Source organism: Diceros bicornis, chromosome 28 (assembly GCF_020826845.1).
Source record: "Diceros bicornis minor isolate mBicDic1 chromosome 28, mDicBic1.mat.cur, whole genome shotgun sequence".
NCBI lineage: Eukaryota > Metazoa > Chordata > Mammalia > Perissodactyla > Rhinocerotidae > Diceros > Diceros bicornis.
The window spans coordinates 19201413-19229322 of record NC_080767.1 but is presented as its reverse complement, the minus strand read 5'-3'; the positions used below and the strand labels follow the sequence as shown (position 1 = coordinate 19229322).

General features: G+C 37.6%; 1 protein-coding gene across 2 annotated transcripts in view; it reads left to right on the top strand.

Moving 5' to 3' along the window:
• Nucleotides 1-27910, top strand: part of SVEP1 (sushi, von Willebrand factor type A, EGF and pentraxin domain containing 1) — a 179869-nt gene that overhangs the window by 58066 nt on the left and 93893 nt on the right. For both annotated transcript variants that reach the window (XM_058523756.1, XM_058523755.1), the window contains exons 4-12: nucleotides 1084-1242; nucleotides 2132-2311; nucleotides 10768-10947; nucleotides 16312-16509; nucleotides 18867-18985; nucleotides 21333-21462; nucleotides 25135-25242; nucleotides 26003-26134; nucleotides 27007-27201. In XM_058523756.1, the coding sequence (XP_058379739.1) occupies nucleotides 1084-1242; nucleotides 2132-2311; nucleotides 10768-10947; nucleotides 16312-16509; nucleotides 18867-18985; nucleotides 21333-21462; nucleotides 25135-25242; nucleotides 26003-26134; nucleotides 27007-27201 (1401 nt within the window). The remainder of the gene's footprint in view (nucleotides 1-1083; nucleotides 1243-2131; nucleotides 2312-10767; nucleotides 10948-16311; nucleotides 16510-18866; nucleotides 18986-21332; nucleotides 21463-25134; nucleotides 25243-26002; nucleotides 26135-27006; nucleotides 27202-27910) is intronic.

Genomic DNA, 27910 nt, shown 5'->3' with positions numbered 1-27910 from the left:
CTACAGTTGGGTTTTTTGTTTTGTTTTGTTTTTTGGGGGTGAGGAAGATTGGCCCTCAGCCTCTTTTTGCTTGAGGAAGATTGTCCCCGAGCTAACATCAGTGCCAAATCTTCCTCTATTTTGTATGTGGGACACCACCACAGCATGACTTGATAAGCAGCGTGTAGGTCCACACCTGGGATCCGAACCTGCAAACCCCAGGTCGCCAAAACAGAGCGCGAGAACTTAACCACTACACCACCACGCCGGCCCCTAGTTGCTACACTTTTTTAATAATCAAGTGCATACTGGGACTCTGCTACATTTAATTGGCTTAACTGAGACCTCAAATCCCTTTGTTCCACAATTTCTCTATTAGTGAATTCTTAATTTTGAGTTATTTTACAAATGTGTAACTCCAGAGAGAGTAAGTACAAATTCAAAGCCACATTGTCAGTGCAGAGGGAGGCTAGGAAGCAAGGTCAATTAAACTTTGCTTTTAAACTTTTTTTCTTGAGCCTGGGTAAAGCAGGGTCTTTAATTCGTTTTTCATCAAAGGGCCCATTTCCCATCAGTTGGATTATTTCCCTTAAGCCCTTCACTTTTTCCTGTCCTTTGTCGAGTGCTTTGAACAGAAACAATGGGCTAAGTGCTTTTTGTGTATCTACAGTTCTTCTGTCTGCTGGGAGAGGGTGCTGGGATCCACTGGGGGAGGTGGAACTGCCCAGGTCAGGGGCGATGGAGTATGGTGTACACTATGTTTATCAAGATTTTTTTGTGTCTAATATCATTGATTCCTTCTAGTCCCTTAACATACATTGCTACTTCGAATTTTCCCACAAGTAAGCCCAGACATATCATGCTGTGTGGTGTTGTGATTGTAACTAATTGTGGGACATAAGAGGCCACTGCCTAACCTGCAAATAACAAACTACATCGCTCTTTAAAAAAAAGAAATCTTGGTTTCTCTCTCTGCTTGAATTATACTATTATTTCTATAAAAGCTATTATTTGGATTTTTTCCCCATAATTAGTTTCAAAAATGTTAGCTATCAATTGATGCACCACATGAAAAGGACTTTCCTAACTCGCTGTCTGCCACAGCTTGCCCATCAGGGACATACAAACCAGAAGGTTCGCCGGGAGGAATCAGCACTTGCCTTCCATGTCCTGATGAAAATCACAGCTCTCCACCAGGAAGTACGTCCCCTGAAGACTGTGTCTGCAAGGAGGGATATCAGGCATCCGGCCAGACCTGCAAAGGTAAGTCTCCCACCACTGGTAAGTAGGAAACATAAATCTCTTTTAGGGAAATAATCTCTTTTAGGGAAATAATGCCAGTGTTTTCATCCAATTCATTTAGAATGATCTTTCAGATGCCTTTCCCTAATCATATTTGGGGGGAATTCTTTGCTTTTGTTACATAGCATTTCTTCATATCTTGCTCCAGAGAAAGGGGATGAGACCCTAGGAGTAATGTAACTATGAAACCAGAAAAATTTAGTACTTGGAAAAGATCTAAAATGAATCTAGGAGAAAAAAAGCCACAAATTTAACAACAAATTTGAATAACAAATGAGCTAGTTTTGGCCCTGGTGATAGTTAAATCCATTTAAAGAAAAAATTTTCACAAGTAAAGTATCTTGATATTATCATATCAAAAACTAAAATTTAATTTAATTTAATTTAATTTAATTTAATTTAATTTAATTAACCCATAACATGTACAAGAAGCCATGGCTTTTGGGATTTGTAGCAAACATAATTTGCTGGCCTTAATTATTCTTTATCTCATGCCACCTTAATTAAGAAGGAAAATAGCTAATGACATATGGAGATCAAGAGCTAGAAAATCTTGTATCCACGAAGATATCAAAATTTTAAAAAGTTTAAAGCTTAAAAAATAATATTTAGTCTGTATTTTAAATTTAATTGGAAGTAAATACCTAGAAGGAGTGAGATATAAGGATTCTTCTTCCAAATATGCACTTAGAAATTCAAATGCAGTAAATGGGAATGCTGTGGGTGATTTAGCCGTGTGTATAAAATGTCCTCTTAAACAAACAAACAAACAAAAAAAAACGTGTTGGGGGAGGATGCTTCCTGGACAAAGGCTAACTTTGCTTTTTTATCTTATTTCTATAAATGTCAGTTGTCCACTGCCCTGCCCTGAGGCCTCCTGAAAACGGTTATTTTATCCACAACACTTGCAACAACCACTTTAATGCAGCCTGTGGGGTCCGATGTCACCCTGGATTTGACCTCGTGGGAAGCAGCATCCTCTTGTGTCTACCTAATGGTTTGTGGTCTGGTTCAGAGAGCTCCTGCAGAGGTATGCAAACTGCCAGTTCACATTGTTTATTGATGGTCTTGCCTGATTTCCTTGATTTAAATTCTAATGGACCAGTAAATTCTTTGTTTCTTTTGATTTCATAGACCACAGACCACAGAAAGAGAAAAAATTATAGCAAGGCTGAAGTCAGAGCTACTAAGTTCAGTTGACCACATCATCATAAACTATGTCCTTTATGCTCTTTTTATGACCAAGCAAAGGGAGGGCCTGCCTGGGAAATGAGTGAACAGGTGACCCCAAACCTCAGATTTCCAGCAGCCAAGACAGGGTGTCAGGGAGAGTTTTGGAATGGTCAGAGTGGGGGCTTTGATGTCAACTGGGACTGCTGGACGTAGGGAACCACACCAGGATCCTGCAATGGGAGCAGCAGTTAGCCAACTTGTACATCTCCAGCCTTCAGTTGGAATAGACAGAATGCTATAGAAAGTGGCAGTGTGCTAAAGTGAGATCTCACGGAGCCTGGTCAGGCAAATGGAAAAGGAGATGGTACCTCAGGTAGAACCTCAGGCACCCACATCAAATACAGAGAAACAACAGACAGAATGGTACCTCAGTTCACCTCCACTCTAGTGTCTCCAGGACCTACTTTCCTCCTTCTTACAATTGTTGCACAGCCAGCTTCCTAAGGTTTCACAAGAAGGGTTGGAAGAGAGCCTATCTAAGAAAAATAAGAAGGGAGCGAGGCAAAGGACTTGAGAATCCCTGCCCACGAAGCTTCTGAATATAGTATTCACCCCCTACCTAGGGTTGCCAGATGAAATACAAGACGCCCAGTTAAATAGGAATTTTAGATAAGCAACAAATAATTTTTTAGTGTAAGTCGCAAGCAAGATTTGGCACCTACTTATACTAAAAATTATTTGTTGATTTTCTGAAATTCAAATTTAACTAGCTATCCTAATTTGGGGTTTGCTAAATCTGGAAACCTTATCCCCACCACATCCCTTAGGCTTTCTTTGGCAATACACTCTGCTAAGGATTTGACTGCCCCAAGACCGCCATCACCCAGCTCACTGGACTAGAGTAAGGAGTTCTGTCTTCTAGAATTCTCTTGGTTCCCACACCCATAGGGAAGCCCACCTACTCACCACTCCAGGATCCTTTGTGAACCCCAGGAGACATGCACTGTTTGTATTTATCAGCCACCCGTACTGAACCCATCTGTAAATATGAATTTGCTTAAATCAGGTCCCAATCCAGACTCTCATCTGTATTTACAAAAAGAGAAGGAATCAGCAAATTGAATGAAGGAGACCTGAAAGAAAAGGGAAAAATATGGAATCACTGAGATTCGAAGGCAATTACATTGCTAAAATAAGACCAGGATTCTAAGAAATGGGAGAAATCTGAGAGCCAAAAAGATTTCTTAGGGAAAAAAAAAGATTGCAGACAAAATGAATGGACATGGTTAAAAGCCAAATTAGTAAGTTAGAAAATCAACTCAAGAAACTTTTCTGAAAATAGAGCAAAATTTCAAAGAGTAAAAAAAATTATGAGAGAATAAAGTGATATGAGTATAGTCACAGGAAATAGACTCTTCTCATATTAGGAATCCCGAGAGAGAATGGAGTGGAGAAGCAACACTAATAGAAGATCAAAAAATATATCCCCAAGCTGATATCTTTGAAAATATACACAACTAAAATCTTTGATATTCAGTTTACAATCACATATTGAGTGCCAGAAAAAAAAAATTAAAAACAGATCCATGTCTGGAAATAATCTTGGTGAAATTTCTAAATGCCCCGGAAAAGTAGAAAATTATGCCTGTTTCATGCTTAGAAATAAATAACATTACCTACAAAGGAAAGAGAATCAGTCTAGCCTTGAGCCCCTTATTAGCTATTCTAAATATTAGAAGATGAGCATGTTTCCAGGATTCTGGGAAAAAAAGAATTAGACCCTAGATTTCTAAACTCAGATAAGCTACTGTTTATGTGGGAAGGCAAAGGAAAGACATTTTCAGTAATGTAGTCTCAATGGTAAAAAGCCTATTACCAAAAAAGTCAATCATAGAAAACCTCTTAGGTATATTTCTTAAGCTCTGTATAAAATCTCTACCCCTTCTTCCAAATACGTCATGGCAGAAGGTGAAAAACATTACATTTTAACTTTCTATTTATTGGCCTTCCAAGGAAGAGTGAGAAAAGCAGGTTAGACAACCCTTTTAGGATACTGTCCGGCCCTATAATCCACAGTCTACGTCCTGAGCCTCGCATCTTACCCTAAAGCCATAGGAAATGGCCATGCCGTCTCAGGAAGCCATTCTTTGGCAAGTTGTTCCCATGGCCTTGATTGTTCCGTAGCCCTGCCTTTGCTCTTGGTCCCTATATATAAACCCTCCGCTGTGGCCAAGCTCCACAGCCTGGATGGGATGACCTCTAACCTCTGTATGTGCATCCACAGGCCTGTCCTCCCCTCCTTCTAGCCCTTGTGCTCTGTGTGTCAGGGTCAGTCAGGAAAGCACGGTTACCATGCATGTTATGGGATAAAGGACTCATTTTAGGAATTGGACCTTACATGATCTTGGAAGGAGCTGGTCCAGAAGAGAAGTTGGAGCATGAGAAGAGTTTCTACCAACTCAATCTGAGAAACCAAGCGCACCCAGCTGCTGAAGTGGAACCATAAAGGAGAAATGCATTAGGAGGTCTAAGAGAAGCATCACGTCTGTGCAACCACACCCTGTGGCTCCACAGCCAAGAACCTGGCAATGGGCTTGGGGCCGCCTTTGATCAACAGGGTCAGCTGTCAGGACGTGGAATGGAGGCGAGCAAAGACAAGCTGGAACCCACTGGGCATGTCTGCATTTGTCCATCACTGAGTCTAACTACAGTGATCACTGCTTCACTTCTGCCTTCTAGAATCTAGTGCAAGTTCTTATTTTGACTGACCCTAACCTGGCCCATAATAAGGGGGTTCTGACAACATGTTTCCCAGCTTAAACAACTTGTTACAATATAAACCAGCACATTTACTTTTTAAAATTATCTTATCTATCACCTCTGCTAGGCTGTGAGTTCATTATGAGCACAGAAGGTATCTTTCCCCCCTCAATCCTTGATTATACCTCTGGTGAATGGCTGAGAACTTGAATTTAACAAATATACCTATTGATAAGTACGTTAATAAACAGATATGTTGATGATCTGCTTATGTCACTTCCCATCATGCGTTCACATTTTTAAAAAGCAGCCTTATTCTCTTTTATGTAATTTCAGTTGATATTCCAATATAAATAAAATAATTTTAATCAAAGTAAGAGGGATGCTTCAGAGCCATGGATCTTCCTAAGATCCCTTCAGTTTCATCCCCAAAGATACTACCTAACTTAGCAGTATACAAAGTGGTCCTGAATGAAGATACTTTCTCAGGCCCTTCCTCTGGCTCATCATTAATGGATTTAGTTACTTGAGATATTGTTCTATGAAACATATTTTTATTAGTGCTGTAGAGTCAATTCTGACTCCTAGAGACCCTGTGGACAGCAGAGCAGAACTCTGCTAATCTTTTTGCACCATCTTCTCACCTTCCAGCGCTGTATCAGACAATGCTCTGCTGCTATCCATGGGGTTTTCATGGCTAATTTTTTCAGAAGTGAGTGGCCAGGTCCTTCTTCCTTGTCTGTCTTAGTCTGGAAGCTCTACTGAAACCTGTCCACCCTGGATGACCCTGCTGGTATTTGAAATACCAGTGGCATAGCTTTCGGCAGCACAGCAACATGCAGCTGCCACCGTATGATAACTGACAGATGGGTGGTGTGGTTCCCTGACCGGGAAATGAACCCGGGCCATGGCGGTGAGAGTGCTGAATCTTAACCACTAGACCGCCAGGGCTGGCCATGAAGCATTTACTGTATTTCATCAATTCTACAACACTTTTTTCCCCGCATTTTAGCATCTCTAAAACTGAGATGCACCGTAAAATCAATGGCATTAAATCCTTTCATAGATACTATTGTTTTTTTATTAGTGGCACGTAAAATAATGGTGTGCCTTACAATTGGGAATTCTGGGATTCAAAGAAATATGGCGATTGCGTAAGGATTCACTTCTGTTTTGGGTGGTGGTATGCAGAGAGTAGTATTTTACAGATCTAATTTAAATCTAATTATAGGGACAGAGAACAATTTTGGTTATTTTTTTCTTGAAAATCTTTCTAAAATTGAGACGGAAATGAAAGATCAGTGTAAAACATAAATAAAGCCTTTTACAAATTTCCTGTTATCGTTAATGTTTTGTAATGTTGAATAATAATTATTAGTTTTGAGTCTTAGTCCTCCTATGTACTCTTCATAAAGCACTTATACTTATTTTTAATTTTATCTGAATTTTGCATTTCTTTCTAAACTAATAAGGATTCTTTTGTGGTTTCTCAATGATAACTAACCTACAACATCACAGTAAATTAAATTTTATGATAATATTTTTCCTGAGAAAATGGTTCAAACAACAATAAGAACTGTACATTTAACATCAGATTTATTTTATTTTCAGTATAGATGTTATCACCATTTGGAGATTGACAAGAAGTGTGCATCTGGGGAAAAATCTAATTAGTCTGTAAAATGAGAACCAGAGCAGGTTCCCACATTGTCTATTACACAGTCGACTATTCTCTTAAAAGACTAAATTGCTGTTTGCTAAAAGGACTAAATAAATATTTAGGGATTGCTTTAACATGAATGTAAGTCAAGAAACATTTATGGCCGAATTTTTCATCTTGTTGAAATAAAAAATTTTAAAGTTGAAACTAATAAATAATCATGTTCCTATTGAAAATGATAATAAATGATCATTCTTGATTGAAAAGGAGTGTAAAATGTTTAAGGACTAAATAGGAATTATTGCATATGCTTTGTTTTCCCTGAGGAGTAATGAAAGTTTATTAAAACCAACATTTGAGAAGCAGAATAATTTGCATGTATATGAAACATCAACTCTAATTTACTATCTGTACTCTTGAGAGATGTTGCAAATCTATTTCATCTCGGATTGGAAAGCTGGAGTGATTTCAGCAGTTTATTGACTCTGAAAGCCGTTGTTTAATATGGTTTTCCAGATTTTATACATCTTGATCATAGGAATTTATCTTATTCACCTTTTAATCCCACCTGGCACTTGACGTTGTGCTATGCATGATGGACACACTCAATAAAAGTCAAAACATGGAAGGCAAAATATTTCTGCACAGTTGATGGACACACTCAATAAAAATTCTACTTACATGATGGACACACTCAATAAAAATCAAAGTGTAGAAGGCAAAATATTTCCACTCATTTCTCATTTATATTTGACTTCGGTCCAAACCATCCCAGAGATTGAAAGGCTAGGGCTTATGGTTTAACCTCTAGTCTAATTCTTGAATTTTCCTTAAGTAGTAATCAATCCTAAACATATACTTAATGCATCCAATGTTTATGCTCTGCCAACTAATGTAGTTTGATTGGGTTCCTTCAGAATAGATTCTATCAAACAGTGACTTTAGTTGAATATACACTGAATATTTTGCCCCAATTTCCTTTCCTCTTATTTTAAAGTTAAGCTTTTATCATAAATAAATATATGCTTGATATGTAACATATGCAGAAAAGTAGAGGAAAGAAACATACATCTTACCCAGAGTCCCCACAAAATTCTTGAGTCCCAAACGATTTTGTTCAAAAATCTTTAGGGATTACCATGTTGTCTTCTGGCCTTTAGGGTGGCAGAAGTCCTTTCTGAGAGCAAACTGAGCTTGGTTCTTTTGTAAGGGTTGTTTTTGTTTTTTTGTACCATGCCTGATGCTTGTAGGATTATATCTGTAAGCTATTACAATGAGTATATGTGCCCATCCTTTGGCATATTCAGTGGGGATCTAGTCACTTTTCCTCTCCATATCTGTTTATGACAGGGATGTACATGCCATCTGACTGATAGGGTGCATTTCCATGAGTCTGTGCAGCCCCCTGTGAGGAAATCCTGATTGCAGCAGATCTAAGCTAAAACTGGAAAAAAAGAAGTATAGAAAGAGTATAATCTCTTGAGAGATGATTTTCTCTAAAGACAGACACACAACAGATTGGAGGCCCCAGTAGGATATAGAATTTGATGGAGTTTGAAGCACTTGGGGGAGTGATTTGGAAAGATAGGAGGTTGTTGTCAGAGAGTGGGATGCTTGAATTGGTGATGATGATGTCTAGAGGATAAAGCAATGGGGGGGAGGCTGAGGTAGGGTGAAGGGTATGGTCATTGGAGAAGATGAGGTGAAGAATGTGACTCCAGGATACTGGAATGATCATCTACACAGATGGTGAAATCACCAGTGTGTGTGTGTGTGTGTGTGTGTGTGTGTGTGTGAGAGAGAGAGAGAGAGAGAGAGAGAGAGAATAAATCTTCAGAGAATGAGCAGGGGCCCAGAGGTCAGCCGAGAATTGGGGGAAAAAAGGATGTTGGATATATAATAAGACACTTTGAGGGAGCTGGGGGGTTTTGGGAAGAAGGGAAAAAGAATGATATCTGAGATGGCAATAAGAAGTAAAGAAGACACACCTCTCACTTCCAGGCCCTGTCTATAAGAGACAATAGGATTTTGATTAGGATAAGAAAATGAAGGAAAAATTCCAAAGGGAAGTTTAGAATATGAGGAGATTTATTGAAGGCTGATCATGTATTCCAGAGGGCAGGTGCAAGAGTTTGTGAGTTAGATTTGGATCAGAATTCTTTGGGGATGGCCCTGGGAGATGATGGGTGACTTGGAGCCTTGGGCTTCCAAAGAGATTGTCATGAATGGGAATATAGGGCATGATGGGATTGATTGAGATGGACTCGAAGACACATTATGCGATTTTGGTGGGCTGGGTGGTGAGAGACTCTTGTCAGGAGAACTCAGAGAACAGATGTTGTTTAGGAACCTGCAGAAGCGGGAGCAGGCTGAATGCCCTCTTGTAGCTTTTTTGATGTAGTGTTGAGCCTAGAGAGTCAGAAGTGGCAGCACTGGGAAAATGCAGGTTTCTCTGACACCGCATGGCACTCCCACTGCTGGTGGTGGTGGTGTTGAGGCTGGCTGAGGTGTAGGGGCATTTTCAGCATCAAGGGCTTAGTAAATATCCCTCTGGCTGCTCAATCATGGCGGTTTCAAAGCTGGTAGAGAAAGGAACTGTGTCATCAGTTGTTCCTGCTCACTTCTCAGACTAGGGGAATGTGATCCTAGGTCAAATGATCTACCCCTGAGCAGGGTTGGAGCACATACAAATCCCATGATCCAAAAGAAGAGAAGGATCTTTCTCTAGAAAATTAGCAAAAGAAAAGTGAATGGATGCTGGGCAGAGAGTTAAGAATTGCATATAGCAACTGGTATCAAAGGCCCAAATACTAACAATGTCTTAAGCACTTATAATTGTGTTTCTCTTCTTTTTCTCCCATCTAAAAGGACAGAAGTTGGAAATTCAAAGCTGGTGTGATAGCTCCATTGTCATCAGAGACCCAAACTTCTTTTATTTTTTTGCTCTGCTGTCTTAGTGCATGATGCTTATCCTGTAATATCCTATACTTGTACTACACTATGCTGGGGTACTATTCCTCAGGTCTGTATTTTAAGACAAAGGAGGCGGAGTGGATGGCTTAAAAGTACTCTCTCAGTTGCAACAGTCCCCATTCAGAAGCTTTCTAGGAGTCCCAAACAGCTTCAGCTTATATCTCCTTGACTGTCATTCATTGTGGTGGACATGGGGAGTTGTTATCTTCTAGCTGTGCGTATTACTATGCTGACTAAAACTGGGAAGGGTGGTTATTGGGTGTGCAACTAGCAGTCTGCCACAGCAGCAAAAACAAACGAACCAAACAATGTTAATGTGTAAGTCAAGATGAGCATGATGAACTAGGATTTACAGTAAGTGTCTGGGAAGAAAGGAGTGAAAAGCTAAAAGGACCAGAGTTGTGATCAGAGAGTAGAATATTGAAATTTAAGATTGCGGAGGTTGGACAGCTTGGCAGAGGTTGGGATCATTAAAAGGCCCAGGATATGCCCATGGGATCTGAGAACTGAGTTGATCGTGAACCTGAAATCTCTATTCTGGAAAAGATCCCTTCCTTTTGTGGGAACGTAGCCTGGAGAATGACAGCAAAGTCCCAGCTGAGGGCTGCAGATACCTACCTTTGTCACCCACCCCCAATCTACAGGCATCATCGTCCATTTATGACCAGACTCCTTAGACAGTTTCAGTTTCCCACCTGTGGGCAGATAGCTGAACAAGGTGTTATTGCTGGGGCAATGCATTAGATAGAACACAGCCTTTAAATTGTCCCATACTAACTCAAAAAATAATGGTGTGTTATTTAGTATTTGCCATTTTTTAAAAAGCACATTTTCTTGCTTGCAATGTGTAGGCATTACTAAACTTAGTATTTTTGTCCTTATTTAGTAAAATGTGATCTAATCGTTTTCATTTTATATAGTAAGAACATGCCCTCGTCTCCGCCAACCCAAACATGGCCAGATAAGCTGTTCTGCAGGGGAAATGTCCTACAAGACCACGTGTTTGGTTACCTGTGATGAAGGGTACAGACTAGAAGGAAGTGCTAAGCTCACCTGTCAAGGAAATGCCCAGTGGGATGGTCTAGAACCCCGGTGTGTTGGTAAGTTCTGGAAGGTATGGTGCCTTCCATGATTCATTTCTCTTGCTCTCTGAGTTCTCCTGTTTTCTGTGAAGAAGGAGAACTAAAAACTGACTCAGAATGAATATAAATACACATCCATATATACAGACGCACAGAGATATACATATATAAACAAATATGTTGTTTCATTCCTTTCGACTGGTAAAAAGACTTCTACGCCAGAATCCAATTTTCCAAGTCACTGAAGTTTACAGTTTCAAATGCTAATGATTTTTTTTAACTGGGGCCAATTTGGATGGATTTTTTAAAAAGCAAATGCTGTGTAATTCCCTCACTTTGTTGAACTCAATTTACTTTTACCTTGTTGATGAAAGGACAAAATTAGAACCAGTAAATCTTAAGATGGACCCTAAAATTCTGTTTCATCGAAGATTTTCTGCCTTGTCCTTCACTGAGAGTTGTGACATATTATTACTGAACTTGGGTCCAGAGTGAATAAACTCAGTACCTCTTCCAGTTTGCTGCTTCTTTACACACTGTAGATACAAATAATGGTGGTGATAATGATGACGTTGAGTTGCTGAGAACTACTATTTAGTGAATCCTTACTATATGTCAGATACAGTATACCTGGGAGCACTAGTATGTATGTAATTAAATAACCAACTTCCAGAAAAGGAAGAAGAAGAACTGTATGTAGGGAATAGATTGAGATATGTCGGGACCCAAGATGGGAAAACTAGATACTATATATATGTCAAGTCCTTCCAAATTGATTTACAGGTTTACTCTTGTATAATCTAGTGTTGGATCCATGGCTGATGATAAAGGAGGGTGTCACCAGGAAGGATGTTGGGCTTACCAGTGGGTTCATTAATAGTCCAAGAGTTGACCCTTACTCTGCAGGCTCAGAAAAACTGATATTATCATACTGAGAAGAGACTACTCTCTCTTAGATGGGAGAATGAAATTTACTAGTAAGCAAAGATTCAGTTCATTAACAATGAGATACCTACTACTGTGAGTACTGAAAGACATAGGCGTGACAAGCCTTGTATTTCCCTGTAGGCAGAAGCTATAAGGGTACCCAAACCATGAACACACTTAGTTTGCATAAAACCAAACCAAAGGGAGTTAGCCTCTTCAGATATTTCAGGAAGTTAAATGAAGTGAAGGGGATGGATCTGTCACCATAAAAAAGGTGCTTTGACAATGGGACAATAAATCTCAATAAATCTCTTTAGTTGGGTCAGTTGTCTCCTCTGGCTAGAATTTCCCTGTACATACTACGTTTGCTCCTAAGAATTGTCCCTTTCCATGGTTCCATGACTGACAAACTCCTCTTGTGAGGGACCCAGTCTTCCATTTAAAATGGTAATACATGGGGCCGGCCCGGTGGCGCAAGTGGTTAAGTGCACGCGCTCCGCTGCAGCGGCCCGGGGTTTGCCGGTTCGGATCCGAGGCGCACACCGATGCACGGCTTGTTAAGCCATGCTGTGGCGGCGTCCCATATAAAGTAGAGAAAGATGGGCACAGATGTTAGCCCAGGGCCAGTCTTCCTCAAGAAAAAAACAAGAGGAGGATTGGCATCGAATGTTAGCTCAGGGCTGATCTTCCTCACAAAAATAAATAAATAAAAAATAAAATGGTAATACATTTAATAAGGCTACTGTGGAGTTACCCTGTCCTAAATTTTCTTTAAAATTATTGTGCACATCTCTGTAATGATTTAAAATGTATGCAAATCTTGGTGGATTTGACTATCACCATCAAAGAGAATTGCATTCTTATTTACAATTTATTGAGAAACAACTCACTGTAGCCCCCAAATTCGGACAACAACCATAATTACAATGAAAATTCTCATTTTAAAAAATTGATGGAAATGAATAGAAAGTGTATTGAAGAATAGACAGGTGTGAAACAGAAAGATTTTGAGTATGAGGTACAATGAGGGAGAACTTATTCTCACCATCGTAAAACAGATTGTGAACTGACAGAAATTAAAATAGCTCACTAATGGTACAGGGATACACAGAACAATGGAACTGCATATAACTGCATATAACTACAACGGCGCAGCCGTTAAGTGCACGTGCTCCACTGCTGGCGGCCCGGGTTCGGATCCCGGGCCCGCACTGACGCACCGCTTGTCAGGCCATGCTGTGGCGGTGTCCCACATAAAGTGGAGGAAGATTGGCACGAATGTTAGCTCAGGGCCAGTCTTCCTTAACAAAAAAAAAAAAAAAAAGGAGGAGGATTGGCATGGATGTTAGCTCAGGGCTGATCTTCCTCACAAAAAACAATAAAAAAAATGAAGAGAATAAAATGAAATTGAGAAACCCCTAAAGCCAAAGTTATGAGATGTAGGCTAAATAATATACCGATATAATTTCATAGCTATAAATCCTTTCATTATTAAACAGGAAGAATAAAAATAACTAAACATTAAATTCAAAAGGTAGGAAAAGAATGATTGCAAGGAAAGTCAAAAGAAGTACATAAAGATAAGTAAAATTGAAAATGGACTAAAAGGAGGTGGGATGCAGTAGAATGGATAAAAGGGAAATCTTTGAATGAAGTAGTATAATAGATTTTAAAATATAAGTAAGAAAAATGCAAAAATAGAATTTTTCTAAGAAGCTATAACAAAGTATCGAGAGGTCTGAGGTTTTTAAAAGAATAATAAAACCTTATACATAAATTTATGCACCTAAATTGAATACTCTTGATATTATATATGGTTTTCTAAGAAAATGGAAATTCTTAAATGAGTCAAGAAAAAATGTACGAATGCAAATGTAAAATTCCTCGTAAAAAAATGGAAAATGTTATCAGAGGATTAATTACTCCTCCAAAAATGACTGAAGGATCAATGAGGGAAAATTCTTTCCAAGTTTTAAGATACAGTAATTCTCATAACATATAATTTGGCCCAAGTAGTGAAAGCTAATCAATTCATGTTATCAAACTATTATTATTTTGTTGCAAATCTGACAATTATTAACAAAAAAGATACAAAACTCTGATAGCAAGTACGCTAACAATTCGCATTCAAAAGAGTGGTCTGCCAAAATGAGTAGAGTTTATCCTAGGAATGCGAGAAGGGTTTAAAATCAGATACTCTATCAACATAATAAATTATTTCATTATAACAAACAAGAAAAACTCATATGATTACTTAGTAGAAGATAAAAATGACTTCATTATCATTTAAAGCATTTTCAATAAAATTCTAAGAAACTCATATTGACAACTGACGTAATAAAAAAATGTTCACCTTACACCTGCAGCCACTTATGGAAACAATATAGACAATCATATTAAATCTGGAAAAAGAAAAGGATGCTCACAATCACAATTTTTATGAAGTCATAAAAATACCAATTAAACAACTTTTCTACATACAATGATAAACAGAATATATAGTGAAAAATCACATTCAAAAGATCTATAGGAAATATAAAATATGTAAGAATAACCTGAAACAGAAATGTGTGGAACCTGTATTATACAAACTACAAAATGTTCCTGAGAGACAAAAAGAACATTTTAATATATTTATACTTAATCAAAATCTAAGTTCTCTCCTAATGTATGTATAGATAAAATGCAACCTCATTCAATAGTCTTAAAGGGGTTTTCTTTTTCCCCCCCTTTTTGGAATTAGGGAGTGATTCCAGGGTTCATCTGGAAGAATATGCAGACAAATATCACTAAAATAAGATTCAAAGGGAAGAGTAATAATAGTAAAGAGAAAGTATATATATTTAAAATATATACTAAAGCTGCAAAAATGAAGAGTTTGCAAGGATTGCCAGACACATCAAGGGGACTGAATATATCTTGAAACTTAAGAGTTTCACGTATTATAAGGAAGCACCACATATCAGTTGAGAAGAAAAGATTTACTCAACTGATAATCTAGGAAAATTGACTAGTTCCTTAGGAAAAACAAAATGAACAAAATGAAATTTTCATATGTTTTTAAGTCACACCAGACACTGACATAAATTCTTCATAGATTTTAAGATGTAAATCCATTAAAACTAGAACAGAGGATAGTTAAACCACATAAGTGAATGTTAACTAATCTCAGAACTTGTTAACTATAAAAGCAATGGAGGTAAAATCAGTAGATTAGACTATATAAAAATTAAGGACACATTCACCCAAAATACCATAAGCAAACAATAAAAAAGAGAATATTAACAGGAAGTAAAATCTTCAACAATTATGACAGCCAAAAGGATAATTTTCTTAATTTATGAAGAATCATCCCTAAATAAAGGATATTGAGTCCCACATAGTCGTTATATTTAAACCACAAATTTGGCTCTGATTTTCCTCTTGATCAAAGCAGAACAGGAAGTCTGGCAGTTACATGGCGCATACTGTGCAAAAATAAAGAAACCAATTTCTCAGGAAAAATCACTTTCGCTAGCACAGAGTTTTGAAGGAAATCATTTCGGGGAGGAGGCGTCAAGGTGGAGTGTTTAGGAGCACAGAGAGTCTGCCACTTACCTGCTGGGTGACCTCAAAAATGTTAACTATGGGTGACTTTGCCATAGTTATGCCTCAGCACTCTTGTTTGTAAATGGGTATAACAACACTATTCCTTATTGTGTAGGATTGAGTCAATACATGTAAAGCACTTAGAATAATGCCTGGCACATAGTAGGTACTGAATAAATGTTAGCGATTATTGCATGGGGAATACAGACTAATGATGCTAGCAATGCTGCCAGTACAGTCACTACTAGCACAAACAAATGTGCATACGGGTTCACGAGCATGCGCACGCACATACCCTGCATTAAGTTCTAGTCTTGATTTTCCACTCTATCTGCATTCTGCCTAATTCATCTGCTATTCTTCATTTATGCTGAAGATAACGTTAAGGGTCAAGACTCTATAACAGTGATTTTAGGGAGGGTATAAAAACTTTTCTCATAATATGCTCGCTTAAAGATGGCACCAGAAAACTCATAAAATGGAGGCTGATTGCTGAATATGTTGCTTAATCCATGAAAGATGGAATCCAGTTTACTATTTTATACTTCAGAGCTGTAAAGTACTGTTCTGCAAACTGAATGAAGGTGCTCCAAGCAAATGATAAAAGTCACAGTCAGCCTTAATTAATATATCAGTTAGAAGTCTTTCAAGGTTTTGATACACTGGCAAAATAACATGAGGTAACTACAGAGATATAGTTTAGCATTATTTACAGTACATCATATATTCAGTGTCATATACAGATATCATTTAGTGACTCATGTCAATTCCAAGGCAGCACAATCGTGTTTTTCTTGGGTAAAGAGAATCTGTGGTATTTGCAATTTGCGGGAACACAAATAACATTCTCCTATTTCCCTACAACAGAGCGCCACTGCTCCACCTTTCAGAAGCCCAAAGGTGTCATCATATCCCCCCCTAACTGTGGCAGGCAGCCAGCCAAACCTGGGATGATTTGTCAGCTAAGTTGCCGCCAAGGGTTCGTTTTATCTGGTGTCAGAGATGAAGTGAGATGTACCACCTCTGGAAAATGGAGTGCCAAAGTTCAGACAGCTGTCTGTAAAGGTAGGTCCTTTACACTGGTCAGGTTAAAAATGAAATTATCTAATGACATGTTGGTACAGCATGGGACTGTCCCTTTTTATAACTTTTGCTGCAGACCTGTGATAAAATGGTAGATGTTACCCCAAAATATACTATGAGGATTTCTGTTTCAAAATGGTGAATTGACTGGGGCCGACCCGGTGGCGCAAGCGGTTAGGTGCGCGCGCTCCGCTGCGGCGGCCCGGGGTTCGCTGGTTCGGATCCCGGGCGCGCACCGACGCACTGCTTGGCAAGCCATGCTGTGGCGGCGTCCCATATAAAGTGGAGGAAGATGGGCACAGATGTTAGCCCAGGGCCATCTTCCTCAGCAAAAAAAAGAGGAGGATTGGCGGATGTTAGCACAGGGCTGATCTCCTCACAAAAAAAAAAAAAAAAAAAAATGGTGAATTAATTGACAAAATCCAATCACAATGTGCCAGGCAATGATAGAAGAGATGGAAAAATAAGGATAATGTTAGAGCTGGAAATCAGGTAAGTTTTCCATCAGGAGATGAAAATCTTTGAGGAATTTCTGGCCCATATGAAACAGGTGAGACTAAATCAATTGAAAAAAAGTTCTCAGCACTTTGAAACCTACATCCCTTGACCTTCACAGGAGAACATTGCCATCTTCCTTGCCAAGAGCAGACTGCTATGAAAAAGGAGGTATTGATAACAAGACAGAGTTCTTAGAAGTAGAAATATCATGTACATCTCTAAAAGAAGGGCAAAAAAGTAGAATGGATGTTATTGACAACAGCGTTAGTATTTGAAGAACCAAATTGAGAGTTCCCTCAGAATGCAGAACTGGTAAGCAAAGAACTTGAATATCCCAACTGATCAAACCGAAAAGATGAAAGTTAAGAGATACCAATGATAGATCAAGGAATCCCAATGTCCATTTAATAAGGAGTTCCAGAAGGAGAGAGAAAAAGGGATGGAGGACTAGAATTTTCCTACCAGTAGAAGAAAGTTTCCATAAGCTACAGAAAAGCTTGAACTTTTAGATCAAAAATAGCCTCTGAGTATTGGGTAGGCATACTTTCACCACTCCTGGTGAAATTTCTGAGGTGCGAAGTTAATGAGAAAATCTAAAGTTTCTAGTGAGAAAAGAGAAATTGCACAAAAAAACACAAGAATCAGACTCACATTATTACACTTCCAACTCTAAATGCCAGAAGGAAGTGTAGCAATGCCTGAAGAATATGGAGAGAAAAAAGATATAAACTCTAAATTCCAAATCCAGTCAAGTTCCCGTTTCGTTCAAGTGTGAATGAAAAATCAAATACTTTTTTAGATTTTCAGAGTCAATATGCTAATGCATCTTTGTGGGGAAAAATTGTCCAAGTATAAGCCCCTCTGAGAAAAATATATATAAGTTGAATAAAATTTTAAAGAAACAAGAAGATATGAGACACAAATAATATCAATTTAAATATATTCAGCTGCAAATTACAGACCTAATTTAACATAACTTAAGGGGATTTATTACATCATAACTTAGTTCTACAATGACTGATGTGAGTATGTATAACGTTACCACCTCTAATTCAGTATCTGTACTGCAAAGTTTCACGCTGCAAAAAATATCATTGGCTTTAATTTGTTGTTTGTTTTGACAATGCATTTTAGCACTACTGATTAATTCTACTTGACAGCCTTGTTTTCAAATGTAGTTCTTTCCTGCCACAGTCAACATTTTTTTTCTATTTCTTTATTTTATTCAAAAAATATTTATCAAGCTCCTGTTATATGTCAGGAACTATATAACACAATGGGACAAGAGATACCCTGGTGTTCAAAGAACTTAAATTCTTTTCAAGGAGAAAATTCAAGTTCAAAACGGCGTGTTGAATTTTCTGGTTAGGAAGGACAGAGGGCTGTGGGAACTTGTGGAATGAGCACCTAAAATGGACCGGGGGATCAGAGAAAGCTTCCTGAGGAGCTGGTGTCTAAGCTGAGAATTGAAGGACAAGTATGAGTTATCTAGGTAAAGAGAGAAGAGGGCATTGATTCGGGCAAATAAAAAATCACGGACAAAGATCCATATTCAAGAAAGACCATGGAGCTTTCATAAGACTGAGAGATTCAGCATGGAGTGTGAATTCCGGAAGGGGATCTATAAGAGGTGAGGCTAAGAGGCCAGCAGCTACCAGTTCAGGAAGGGCCTTTAAACCACGCTGAGATAAATTATCCTGAAGGCATTTGCGCATTCCAAATCAATCAGGAATTGGGATGTAAAAAATGAGGCACAGAGTATTCATATATTTTACCTTTTTCTTAAATGCCTTAGAATTACCTATCAATATATTAATTGATTTGTTTATTTTCTGAGTCAGATGTGGAGGCTCCTCAAATCAACTGTCCTAAGGACATAGAGGCTGAGACTCAGGAACAGCAAGACTCTGCTAATATCACCTGGCAAATCCCAACAGCTAAAGACAACTCTGGGGAAAAGGTAAGATTTGTGCAAATATTTGCATACTTTTTCAGATGGATTCTAAATACACTGCAAATATGTGTGATATTGAAGATTTACTAATACAATCTTGCATCACTTAACGGCAGGGATACGTTCTGGGAAATGCATCGTTAGGCAATTTCATCTTTGCACGAACGTTATAGAGTGTACTTACACAAACCTAGATGGTAGAGCCCACTACACACCTGGGCTATACGGTACTAATCTTATGGGACCGCTGTCATATATGTGGTCTGTCGTTGACCAAAACGTCATTATGTGGCACATGACTGTACTCTAATGATAGTACTCTCTATATATACTCTACTCATAAATATTAATCTCTCATTTGATAAAAGAATAATCAGCCTTGATTTTCTAATTAGAAATCTCAGATAAAAATTTCTAAAATGGAAACTTTTCATTCCATGGATTTGTTGTATTGTGTATCCACTAAGATTTCTTGACTAAGAATTCTTTGCCCCTTACTAGGCTCTGAAGATCTTTTAAAAAAAGCAAGATGTGGAATCAATATTAATTCCTATTTATGAACATGTCTTTTAAAATATGAGCCCCAAATAGTTGCATATTGGCGAATCTGAAGGAGATCACATCTGTTGTTTCTTATTCAGCTTTTCTCAAACCAGCATTACTCAGAACATAGTAAACTAATATTATATATACAATAGCATGAGATAATTATCTATCAGATGCTGGAAAAGGAATTAATTTAGGAATTTAACTTCCTCTTAAATTTATACTGTTAGCATTCACATATATAAAGATGCCCTTAAATGGTATATTGTTTTCACATCTGCATATAAATATGTATAAGTTATGCCAGCCAGGATATATGGAGGGATATATGGGATGCACAACACCAAAAATATATCACTGTTCTGATAATTGTGTTGAACATACTTATAAATCAATGTAACTTTTAAAAAAATATATTATTAACAATAGTCACCCTGCTGTACATTACATCCCTAGGTCTTATTTATTTTGTAACTGGAAGTTTGTACCTTTTGACCCCCTTCACTCATTTTGGGCCCCCTGCTCCCACCTCTGGCAATCACCAATCTGTTCTCTATGAGTTTGGGTTTTTTTGTTTTTTTAATTTTAGATTCCATATGTAAATGAGATCATATGATATTTCTCTTTAGATAACTAGAGACATGGTAACTTTTAAATTGGATTTTAAAAGTGCAAATGTGACTTTTCCGGCTAAATGTATTGTATATGATGTGCTTGTTAAGTGGTCTCTCGTGTGCAATTTCCACTTTCCATTAAAAGGCCCATGAAAGCGTGCGTCATCGTCGTCGTGATCATCATCATCAAATACTAAGAAAAGTACAGGAACATATTTCAGGATCTAATGAGAATTCACACTGAATGTAGCACCTGTGTGTTGAAATATTTTTTAAAATACAGTGGAAAAGACAAATGTATTTGACTATAATTTTTTAATTTGTATTTTTTTTTAATTCCTAAATTAAAAGACAAATAGCAAACTAGAGAAAAATGCTTCAAACTTGTCAAAGGTTAGAATGTTTATTACATAATATATTAATATAAATTTATTCTCATCACATCATAATTTTACAATGGACTAAGAAGGTAAACATATAATTCGAAAAAGAAAAGATATCTTAACATATGACGTTAAGACACTGCGAATTAAAACAATGACCTGGTGCCATATTTTTGACTTACCAAAAAATAGTAATATTTAATATAGATCAGAGAACTTTGGGTGAGAACTTTGACATTGACACTATCAAATACTGACAATGGGAATGCAAATTATTACCATGCTTTGGGAAAGAAATTTTGTATTATCTATCAATAAAATGTTAATGACTTTGAGGTCAATAATTCTGTTCATTGAAACTTATTATAAGGACATAATAAAAATATTTTTAAATTCTCTGTGGAAAACTGTTCATCCCAGTGCTGTTTACAATGGTAAAATTTGAGATCAGTTTAAATGTCCTTCAATAGACTTTTCTTAAAGAAATTACCATGTATTTATTCTACAGAACATTATGGAGACATTTGAGAGTCATCTCAAGTTCTAAAGGCTATAAAATGTTTTAAAATAAAATGTTTAAAAAACAAAGAACAACATTTCATATGTATGCCACTGCTATAAACTATGTAAATAGAATAGTCTGGAAAGAAATACACCAAAAGACTGTGCCTGATTTTTTTTCCTTTTTGCTGTCTACGAAATATTGTGTCATTTTTAACTTCACTCTACTAATAATATACAAATCAAAAAAGAATAAATGTACTATTGATATTAACATTAACTTTCAAAATATTTATCTATCTCCAAAAGGTGTCAATCCACGTTCATCCAGCTTTTACCCCACCTTACCTTTTTCCAATTGGAGATGTTGCTATCACATACACAGCAACTGACCTATCCAGTAACCAAGCCAGCTGCACTTTCCATATCAAAGTTATTGGTAAGTCTTCAAATTACTTGGGTAGGTTTGTGAAAATAATCCAGTACCCCAAAGGCTTTACGGCTCCTTTCTTCAACAACTCCCTTCCCAGTGACTCTTCCTACTGGCATTGAAAAATACTCAAGCCACGCCTTTGAAACTTACATACTCCTAAATTGTCACTGTATCTCTGATTTCTTCCCACATGATCCTTTTGAAAAGCTCACAATGGTTGCCACCTCTTTTGGCTTAACTGCCATTTATTCTCAAAGTCACTCAAGTCTGGCGTCTCTCTCCTTCACTCATATATAGTCATGTACCGCATAACAACATTTCGGTCAGTGACAGACCACATATGCAACCGAGGTCCCATAAGATTAGTACCATTAGCCTAGGTGTGTGGTAGGCTATACCATCTAGGTTTGTGTCAGGACACTCTGTGATGTTCACACAATGACAAAATCACCTAATGATGCATTTCTCAGAATATATCCCTGTCGTTAAGTGATGCATGACTATAAACTGCTTTCATCAAGGTCACCAATGATCTGTAGAGTTACTACTACTGTACCTTTTTTAGTCCTTATCTTACATAATCCTTCTTTAGATTTTACATTATTAACCACATGCTGTTTATCAAAACTGTCTCCTTCCCTAGCTTCTCCGACACCAGTCTTTCTTGGTTTTCCCTCCATTTTTCTCGTGTATCCTGCTTTGTCTATTTCCTAGGCTTCTCTTCCTCAGACCAACTGTCAAATGTGAATCATCACCAGGATTCCAGCACTGTCCCTCTTATCTTTCTCTATAGTTTTCCTGGTGATTTTGTTAACTGACGACTCCCAGATATCTATCTCCAGCTTAGATCTCTTTTCTGAAATTCAAACTAGTATATAAATCTGATTACTGGACTTTCCCATGTGATGACCCATAGGCATTTCAAACTCACTCAAACTTAATATATTTCTTAGTTCAGAAAATGGCACAACCAACCACTTAGCTTTCAAGCAAAAATCTAGACGTCATCCTTGACTCTTTTCCTTCTATCACCAACATCCAATAAGTTATCAGGTTTTACTAGTTTCATCTACCTAACATCTCTGGAATTTGTCCCCATCTCTCCATCTTCACAACCACTCCTGTAGATCAGTCTTTTTTTTTTTTTTTTTTTGGCCTGGTTTACTGCATCTTCTCCCAATTGGTCTTTGTGCTTTCAGTCAATTCAGTAGATATTCAACAAATACCAGATACCCACCACCAAGTGTAATACATGGACAAATAGGATATTTAGCGGTCTGTAGAGTTCAGAACACAGACTCTGAAGCAAATTTGCTGGAGTCCATATCTGGCTCTACCACGAAGAGGCAATGTGATGAGTCACCTCTCTGTGCCTCAGATTCTTCATCCAAAAATAGAATTAATAAATGTATTACCTCATAGGGTTGTTGTGAGGTTTTTAATTAAAGATGTATAAACTACTTGAAGTAGTGTCTAACACACATTAAGCTCGGTGTAAACATATTGACATTTTTCTATATTTGTCTCAGGTATATTTTAATATATTTGTTTTAAAATGCAACACATTAAATTTATTTTAAGAAATTTACGTAACTCCTTCAAGTGACTTATGTATATCAAACTGGCTCCTGACCCTAGAAATTATAGGTTTTGGTAAAAGTAGATAAAAAGACTCAAGTGAAAATCAGTCTAATTCGTTTCACATTGCTTAGTTTTTTTAATTGCTTTTTCAATGTTGTTTTAAACATGACTTCACCAGTCACATGAAAAGCATATTGGCTTTGTTTTTTGTGGTGATTTTAAGCATGGAAATGTGGTTCAAGAGTTTGCCAAGTTTTAATTTTTCCTAATGAAGAGTCAGCATGGTGAAATGTAAAATGTGTGCTCAAGTGTCCAGCTAGACTCCAGCTGAATTTTCAAATTTTGAAAGAAAGAGAGGGAATGGGAAAGAAGAGGAGCCGGAGAAGGAGCGAGAAAAGGAGACAGGAGAGAGAAGAAACAGAGAGAAAATATTCCAAAGCCTACATTTTCTTGTTTTCCTGAGATGACAGAGTGTTGGTGTCTTACTGATAAATGAGAGGAAGCAGAAATGCTTTTGCTTAGCATTCCAGAGAACGCTGCCTCACTCGCTTTGAAACGGACTTTCTCTCTCTTTTGGAGAGAAAGCATCTGCTGGTACCTCCAATTCTTTTCACAGTATTTTACCTAGTCTTTCTGCTCTCTTGTACCTGAGATTCAACTTTAAAATCGTTGGCTAAAATCAGACAAGTTGAGAAAATCTTGGAAATATCCATGTGCAATTTCTTTTGGGAAAATCATGAATTCTGCCAGATGTGTCATTTTAACTGTGAGTTGACTTGATTCAGCATTCACAAAGTGCACTGACCTCCTATGAGCATTCCTTTATTCTTTTCTTTATTCAGCAACTTTTCTGAGCACCTACTGTGGGCCGGGGATTATGCAATGCAGTGGAGGCCTGACTGTGAGCAAAAGAGGCTCCATCACTAGTCAACCAAGTTTACAGTCTAGGAAAATAGTAAATTAAAGGTACTGTACTAATGAAATGACAAGGATGAGGAAAAGAGAAAAATTGAACAGTTATTCTTAAGACTTAAAACAGAAATCTATATATGCTCACAGGTACAGCCTATTTAATTTCAGAGCATGTGTTTTCATATATCATAGATAGAAATACCCTAACTTAATGACGTCAGTCAAGTCCCTTTAAGTTTGCCTAGTCTGAGATTCCTTACCTATAAAATTAGAAAAATATTTGTCCAGTCTCCCTCAAAGGCATGTGATTATGGATATAAGAACATTTCAAATGTGTAAAATCAATAATTATATTAAAATTACTTCCTACACACCTTCTTTGTTGTCCTTTACTGACACGCTAAAAATTCCCCCACATTCAGTCAGAGCTTTGAAACCTGGCTCGCCCACGCCACCTCAAACCCCTCCTTCCACATGGATTACAATGCTCAGCAACACAGACTCACAGTTCTTTAATTTCTACTGCGGTTTTCACTCTCTCTCCACTAGAGCCCACTACTCGCATGTCCACACCCTGTTCTCTGTCTCTACCTAGATTTTTTCAACCTTAGAAATCTTGGACTCCAGTGTCCCACCTTTGGACATAACCTCCTGGCCTTCCAGCAGCGTCACATCCTTGCTTATATCTTGCATATTCTACAACATGCCTCAAATGTCTGCCCATTGGTCCTTCCATTTAACCATCTATCAGCCCTGTCTTGACCCTTCAGATAAGAGGGGGATCATGAAAGTGACTGGTTGGTCATTTCACTCCTTCTGCTTGTTTGGAAAGCTTCCCTTCACTTCCAGGTGGGTCAGCTCAACTACTGGGGGCAGAACTCACAAATTAAATGCTCACTACATCGAGAATTGCCTTTCACACCGCTTTGCTCGTGGTGATTTTAGTAGCCTAGTATTTCTTCTTCAACAGGCAGAGGAGAGTATAGCAAGAATCAGGTTTTTCTTTTGATGTTGAGATCAGGGATAAAACATGCCTAATCATCAAAGGGGCCTCGGGGCCAGCCTTGTGTCTAACAAGGTCAAGGTTCTCTGCCAGCACAAGTAGACTTCAGTTCCCTCTTGCAAACCCCCTCATCATTTTTGAATATCATTGGTGACTTATTTCTCTGATTTCATTTTCTTTAGATGTAGAACCACCGAGCATAGACTGGTGCAGATCCCCACCTCCCATCCAGGTCTCAGAGAAGGAGCATGCTGCAACCTGGGATGAGCCTCAGTTCTCAGACAACTCAGGTGAGAATGCAGGGATGTTGTCCGCATGGTAACACTGAATTATATTTTATTTGAAAAAGCTTTTAAAAAGGATAAAAGAGAAATGAAAAGCAAATTACATCTAAGTAGAATGGATACTTATATAAGGTAATATGTTTTAATGCTAGGATAATTATAAATAATTTAACATTATTAATCTTACCTACCCATGGGGTTTCCCTTCACTCAGTATTCAGTGGACATTTATTAAACCTGTGCTAGGTGTTGTACTTGAAGATGTTCTAATGAATTTGTTGAGTTTCTAAGCTTACCTTGTCCTGAGGGCATAAACTGTGTGTTCTGTTGGTATCTCCAGTTCAGTTCTATGTATTCATGCTCGTTTCTTAAACATTTGCTCCCCAAATTATAAAAGTTCATAAGAAAGCAGAAAAAAATGAACAAATAAAACTGAAATTCACTTTAAAGATTTTACTAAAACCCAGAAAACAATAAAAATGCAAATAGATTTCTTAATTAAATTTCCAATGATCAGATAGACTTACCTATTCAAGGAAAATCATTTAATAAATAAAATTTAAATTAATTGGTTAATTAAGTGCCTTAATTTAACGAGGTTTGTGAGTCTACTATTTCCATGTTAACATCTTTATTTTCTACTAGTGGCCAAATCAACGTAAATGAAATGCCCAGTTGGTTTGTATAAATAGAAAATGAAAATTCCAGTCAAATAAAGTGACTGCAGACCAATAACCCAAAATTAGATTCCTTCTTTCCTTTCTAGGGGCTGTATTGGTCATCACCAGAAGTCATACACCAGGAGATCTTTTCCCTCATGGGGAGACTGTGGTGCAGTATACAGCCACTGACCCCTCAGGCAATAACAGAACATGTGACATCCACATTGTCATAAAAGGTATTCTCTTCATAAGCCTCCAAAAGTCTAGTTGACATTTATGTATGTAATTGCTATTGCACCCTGTTTTGTGAAAGAAAATGGGCTATGAGCAGTAGATTTTTAAAGTTAGAATGCTAACAGATTTTATTTAGGTTTCCAGTTATTATTACTTCACTTCATGATAGATAGAAATATTTTCTTCTAGAGTAGTCTTTAATTAATAATATATATATATTTTTTTTTTTTGGTGAGGAAGATTAGCCCTGAGCTAACATCTGTTGCCAGCCCTCATTTTTTGGTGAAGAAGATTGGCCCTGCACTAACAACCATGCCCACCTTCCTCTACTTTATATGTGAGACTCCTGTCACAGCACAGCCTGTTAGGCAGTGCGTAGGTCTGCACCAGGGATCTGAACCCGAGAACCCCAGGCAGCTGAAGTGGAGCGCGTGAACTTAACCACTATGCCACCAGGCTGGCCCCTCATTGACAATTTATTAATATTTTCTCCAAAGTTACAAAGTGTTATTGTCATGATTCTGTTTTGAACACTTGAGGAGACAGATTCTGAAAATGTATTTGCGACATAATGTTATCTAGTTTTCATTTCTATTAAAGGAATGCCAAAGATAACTCAAAATCAGAAATACTTTTAGCTTTTCATAAAATATGCACAACCTCTAATTACACATAGATGCAGCTCTTCTACTATGCCCACCTAGGAATCAAAAAGCAGACATTGCTGCAATCACACTAGGATGTATGGTGAAAGTTTTTCTAGGAATAGTGGTGGACAGGAGGAATCTTTTTCAAAATTCAGCTTTCGACTCCTGGAATTTAATTTATATTTCTGATACCACTGTATATGAATAATACAATTTTTTTTACACAGGTTCTCCCTGTGAAGTTCCATTCACACCTGTAAATGGAGATTTTATATGTACTCAAGATAGTGCTGGAGTGAACTGCACATTAAGTTGCCTGGAGGGCTATGATTTCACAGAAGGCTCTACTGAAAAGTATTATTGTGCCTATGAAGATGGTATCTGGAAACCGCCATATTCCACAGAATGGCCAGACTGTGCTAGTAAGTTTTACTTTATTTCTGGACTCCTTTAGTACGTGTGAATATGTTTCTGCCTATGTGTGTACATTTCTAAGCATTAAAGAGGAAAATTGCCTTACTATAGGGATTAGGTTCGGTAATTGGAAAATGGTGCTGTGAATTTGAAATGTTTTCAGCTAAGAGAAATGTTCATCTCTCAATTTAAAATATTAGCCTACCGGAGTCTTATTGTTGATTAAAATTGCTATAGGACAAGACCAGTTTAAGGCAAAACCATCTTGGCCCTCTCATTGTTATTTACTAGAAATATCTGGAGAGACTTGTCAGCATGTTCCTGATCTGTAAACTTGAACTTCACGTATAGTCTCCTAGTCTGAAGAAGAGCTTATATTTAAAGAGCCAACATGTCTGATGGAATGAGAGAGATCAATCACATTCTCTTTAGATGTGGTGTAGACTTAGAGCTATCCCACAATCTTAAATATATATTGTTATAAAAATAAACCAATATCTTTGTTTAGTGTTAATAAATATTCTCGGAGTGAATCTTTGACCCAGTACCCTAGGTAAAGTTTAAATGCCAATGTCTTGAAAAAAGAGTAAAGCCCAGTTACTAGAGCTATTTTTTTTTTTCAAATTTGGGAAGTAAATAGAAGCAATGTCACTCATCTCTATCACGGATTTAGGTGGTAGAATTTTAATGGTGATGCCATTAGGAGGCATTGTCTCT